This window comes from Pteropus medius, unplaced genomic scaffold (assembly GCF_902729225.1).
Source record: "Pteropus medius unplaced genomic scaffold, Ma_sr-lr_union100, whole genome shotgun sequence".
NCBI classification, from domain to species: domain Eukaryota; kingdom Metazoa; phylum Chordata; class Mammalia; order Chiroptera; family Pteropodidae; genus Pteropus; species Pteropus medius.
Window position 1 is genome coordinate 1 of NW_024355406.1, and position 5068 is coordinate 5068.

General features: G+C 54.1%; 1 protein-coding gene across 1 annotated transcript; it reads left to right on the forward strand.

The window, feature by feature from the left end:
• Positions 1 to 1054: 1054 nt before the first annotated feature.
• LOC120599583 (protein lifeguard 3-like) lies at positions 1055 to 5064 on the forward strand (the record flags this gene model as incomplete). The annotated part of the gene is made up of 7 exons (XM_039858656.1): positions 1055 to 1323; positions 2555 to 2649; positions 3389 to 3453; positions 3638 to 3691; positions 4158 to 4208; positions 4752 to 4791; positions 5035 to 5064. Coding segments are annotated over exons 1-7 (537 nt in total), but the record flags the coding sequence as incomplete, so codon positions are not given.
• Positions 5065 to 5068: the final 4 nt, after the last annotated feature.

Here is a 5068-nt window from a genome sequence, read left to right on the forward strand (position 1 = left end):
CCTTCTTATTCTATTGCTGGGGTTCCCTCCTCCTTCCCCTGGCTGCGGGGCTCTTCCTACTACAGAGAAGGTACTGACTGAACCTTGTGGCATGAATACTCGCCCCTGACTACTCTGAGGGGCTGAGTAGTCAGGGGCGAGTATTCATGCCACAGAGGCTAGCTGTCTTCCCCGCTAGCCTCTGCCACTGGTGGGGAGACAGGCAGGGATCACAGGGATACCAGAGACCCTGGAATTCAAAATGTGTGTCTCCCAGGGTCTTTGGGGCCCTGCAAGCACTATCCACTCCCTGGCAGGGCCATGGAACAGTGGCAGGATAGACTGCCACACACCCATCTGACACGTCTAGGCTGTTATTTGAAGGAACTAGAAAGTCCTGTCTCAGGCCTGCCCTTTTGTGCCACCTCCTGGCTCTGGTGGCCAGCCCCATGCACCCACTCCCCCACACCTCTCAGGCGTCCCCTGACTCAGCCTGTCACTGACCATGGGGCCCTCGGCCCTCCCCCTCTGGGCCTCCTGGCTGCAGCCCTGGGGCTAGCTTGTTGTCCTCAGCCTCCTCCCCCACCCTTCCCTCTGGGCCTTGCCTCCTCCCCAGTTCTGCCATTCAGGCCTTACACTCTGGCCAGCTGCTGTGGGGGCTGGGCTAACTCCCAGCTGGCCCTGTGACTCACCAGGAGGCTTTGCTGGGCCATCAGGCTTCTTCCCTGGTCACTAGGAGACTTTCTTAAATGAGCACAGAGAAGTTCCCAGGCCCCCTGCTCCTCTTTCATCCTCCTGATGCCAGTGACCCCTCTGGGCTCCTGCACTAAATCATCCCCCCTCCCCCGCCACCCCCCCTTTCCTATGGCTAGAACATGCACAATAAGAAGGGCTTTGGACAGAAAGCTGGTGGAGGGCAAGAGGCAGGGGCTGATCTGGTGGGGCAGAGAGTGCTGTGGGGATGGGGAGGATGGCCTGTGGGCAGAGAATGACATGCCACGATTGAGAGAAAATATGAGAGTTTCCTTCCACGGAGACAGCTTAGACTGGGGCTAAGCTGGGCCTGGGCACTCACGACTGCTTTTCTTGTCTCCCATTTCAGGTCCCAGCAGCTGGGGTCTCCCCTCAGCCCTTGAGTGACCATGTCCAACCCCAGCGCCCCACCTCCGTATGAGGACCGCAACCCCCTGTACCCTGGCTCTCCGCCTCAGGGGGGCTATGGGCAGCCGTCTGTCCTGCCTGGCGGGTACCCTGCCTACCCTGCCTACCCACAGCCTGGCTACGGTCACCCTGCTGGATACCCACAACCTATGCCCCCCATCCACCCAATGCCCATGAACTACGGTGAGTCCCTGAAGGGTGGCTCAGGGGGTGGGTGGAAGAACACATGCAACACATGAGGCCATCTCCTTTCTTTTTAACTTCTTGTTTTGTTCGTTTTTTTTTTCATCTCTTCATTTTCCATTTTCATTAACTCCCTACTTTTCCCCTCACACCTACCTCTCCCCAACTACCTGCGACTGCCTTTTTCCCTCAGCACCTAGCCCCCCGGACCACCTGCTAGCCCCTTTATTCAGCAGGGAGACTGAGTCCATAAGACACACACCAGAACTTACACACCACATGAGAAAGTGGCTGGGTGAAGTAATTAATTACTTCAGAGCGGTTACCTTAAGAGGCCATTCCTGCCTCGCCCAGATTACGCTTTTCCTTTGCAACATAAAGCACATTTTTTTTTTTAAACTCGGTGCTGACAAGTCATCCTTTAAGGTAACATCTTATTTTTGCAAACATCCAGAAGTCATCTGGATGTTTGGTACATGCCATGGCAAGTCAGATGCTCTAGTCAGAAATGAGATGAGATTAGAAGGCAGTGAGACTTTTCCCGAACAGCTCACATGTGGACTTTCAAAGCAGTTCCCAGGAGGCATGCAGGGAACATTTGAGGCCCTGTAGCACCTCTGGAGCCCTGGAGCACAGCCAGTGCCTATCTGGCCGTGCTTGTCTGTTCTGGTGCGAACATTAGTGCATCAGTCACGTTTCCAGTCCTGCCTTGCCCTGTGAACATGCACCCCTGACACACCTGTTTTCTCTGAGTCTGAATATTGGCCTGACGTAGATCACAGTCTTCATACTCTTCTCTGCCCTCCACACACATGCCGTGTTTTAATCTTCCTTTTCCCTTGCTCTGACTCCCAGCTCCTCTGGCTGATGCTCCCAAGCCATATACTACTTGCCTGGCTTCCTCGTTAGATCAGGACCTCTTGCTTCCTCATTAGATCAAGACCTCTTTGTTCATACGCCATAGAACCCAGGTGTGGGCTGGGCACCCTCAATGAATGCATGCTGATGGAATGGCTCTAACATAAGCCCCTTTGTGACAGGGGCACATGGCTCCATATGGTGCCCAGGCCTGCTCTGGGTCACTGCGGACCTGGCTTAGGCAGGGAGTTCAAGTTATAACACTTCTCTTTTGGCTGAAGATATCTCAGACTCTGAGACAATATCATGGATGCTTTGGGATTGAGGCCACATGTTCCAAATCCTCAGTTGGTCATATGTGATCTGTCCCCAGGCCCAGGCTATGATGGGGAGGAGAGAGCAGTGAGTGACAACTTCGGGCCTGGAGATTGGGATGACAGGAAAGTCCGACACACCTTCATCCGAAAGGTGAGATCTAGGCTGGGAGGCAGGTGTACCTGGGCCCCTTGGGCTGTGGAATGAGGGGGTTGGGAGGCACTATTAGCCCCGGGGTACTCATTTCCATGGGAATATGCTGCTGCCTTCCAGGTTCTCTCTAGCCATGCATTCTTCTGACCGCAGTTCCCCACTGTTTTGTTCCTCTCCATGACCTGGTTTTGGGGTGAGGGCAGATTCAATCTGGGAGAATCTCGGCAGGCTCCGCCGTGTTCTGCCCTTCCTAGACTTCTTTCTCTTGTTTGACTATAAGCAACTTGAAGCCAGAAAGGCTCACATTCATAGCCTCCCTCCCTCCCTGGCTCATGGATGCATAGCACCTGCTCAGAGTAGATAAGATACCTGGCAGATGTCGGCCTGAATTGCTGCAAATGCGGAGGCCACACATGGTTGTGCAGTGAGGCAGAGAAGCAAGCAGTCAACAGGCTGGATGTCAGGAAGGGGGCATGTCAAGGAGAGCAGGAGGTGGGGGTCAGCCTGAGGTGTGCTTAGTACCCGGAGCCAGGTCCTCACTGGGGGTGGCCTCTGCCTGGCTGCAGCTAGGGAGGGCTCTCGAGTGAAAACAGAGTAGATCCTTCAAAATGAAGGAGCCTCTCCCTACCACTAATAGACAGGGGAGGAGGAGAGTCGTTTGGGCTCCTTGGTCTGAGGGGGCTGGCTGCTTCCTGGGGGGAGGCCAGGGGTGTGGGATGGTGACCCGTCTGTGTTCCAGGTTTACACCATCATCTCTATCCAGCTGCTCATCACGGTGGCCATCATCGCTATCTTCACCTTTGTGTGAGTCTCTAGCCTCTCTTCCCCTCTCTTAGCAGCTCTAGGGTTCTGGGCTGGGCCCGGGGCTCTGGGGCACCCGCCAGGAGATGGGGTGGGCCCTTTACTCAGATGGACTGGAAGAAGAGTTGGATGCGGGTGATTAGAGGAGATGGCCGTGACTTCTCTCTTGTCCTCTCCTGCTCCACAGGAAGCCAGTCAGTGAGTTCGTGAGGAGAAATGTGGCTGTCTACTACGCATCCTAGTGAGTCTGTGCTCCTCCCTGCTTGGGGCAGGGAGAGGAGGGGTGACAATTGACTGGCTTTTCTCAGGGCAAGGATCAAACACTTTTTAAGAGGGGCCCTCCAAGTTGCCCCTGTGTTGGGAAGTATGGGTGCGTGCCACCAAATGAGGTGTAACAGCAGCACAGAATTCCCAAGAGCGGGGGTGGGGAAGTGGTGGCAACATGCATACAGCAAAATGGTCCCCATGTTGTTAGCTTGTCTGCTAATGGCCAACTTCACCCTCCTTCTTGGCCAGACCCCTTGTTACAGAGGATCTCAGTGCCCTTGGCTGGGGTAATCTGGTCCTACTAGGTAGCCTTCCCCCAGGCTTCCAAACAGCTCTGTGGGCCTCCCACCTGCTGGCCTGGTGAGTGCTGCCAGGCCAGGTCAGGAGGGGCTGAGGAGCAGACAGGGCCTATGGACTACTTCCTGTCTCTTTCTCCCCAGTGCTGTCTTCCTGGCTACCTACCTGACTCTTGCCTGCTGCCAGGGACCCAGGTAAGCCCCAGAGACTTAGACAATGAGAAGGGATGGCAGTGGGTAGAAGTTGGGTCAAATATTTGGGAAGAAAGGGGATTCCTAATAGCAACTGAGTGAAGACTTAAAAGCAGTAATGATGATGATAGCAGCTACTTTCAGGTATGTACAAAGTACCTTGCCTGTGTGGAACCTATTTAGCTATGCAGCTATTATTCTTGTAGCAGCCCTGCAAGATACGCAGCATTTTAACCATTTAACAAATAGGAAGAACCCAAGGCTCAGAGGGGCTGAGTAACTTTTTCAGTTACAGAAATAGTCAGTGTAAGAGCTGCAAACAAATCCAGGTCTTTGTGGCTCCACAGCCCAGGTCTGTCCTATTGCCCCATGTTGTTGGTGTTGCATAGGACCACCTGAGCAGGTACCATAGGCCAAACTCGCCTCCCCTCTCTCAAGTCAAGGCCTAATTCTCTAGGCACACAAGTCAAGAACTTCCTTCTGCTAAAGGAGCCTCTGATACCTGGCTGGCCCCAAGTCACGTAATCATGGTTTCTTTCCCTTCAGACGCCGTTTCCCATGGAACATCATCCTGCTGACCCTCTTTGTAAGTCCGGAAGGGTGGAGGGGGTGTTTGGAGATGGTGTGAGGGATGGTTGGTCCCAGGGAAGGGATAGGGATGCCACTGTGGAAGATGTCTGGCTCCCTCTCTCACTTTATCCTGACTCCTGCCTTGGTTTCCTCGGTGGCTGCCTCTTTCTTCCTCAGTCACCTCTACCCCCAGCTCTGACACTCCACCGTGGCCATGCCTCTCTTAAGTGTTTCACACTTGTTTTTTTCCTCTCCTCAGACTCTTGCTCTGGGCTTCATGACTGGCACCATTT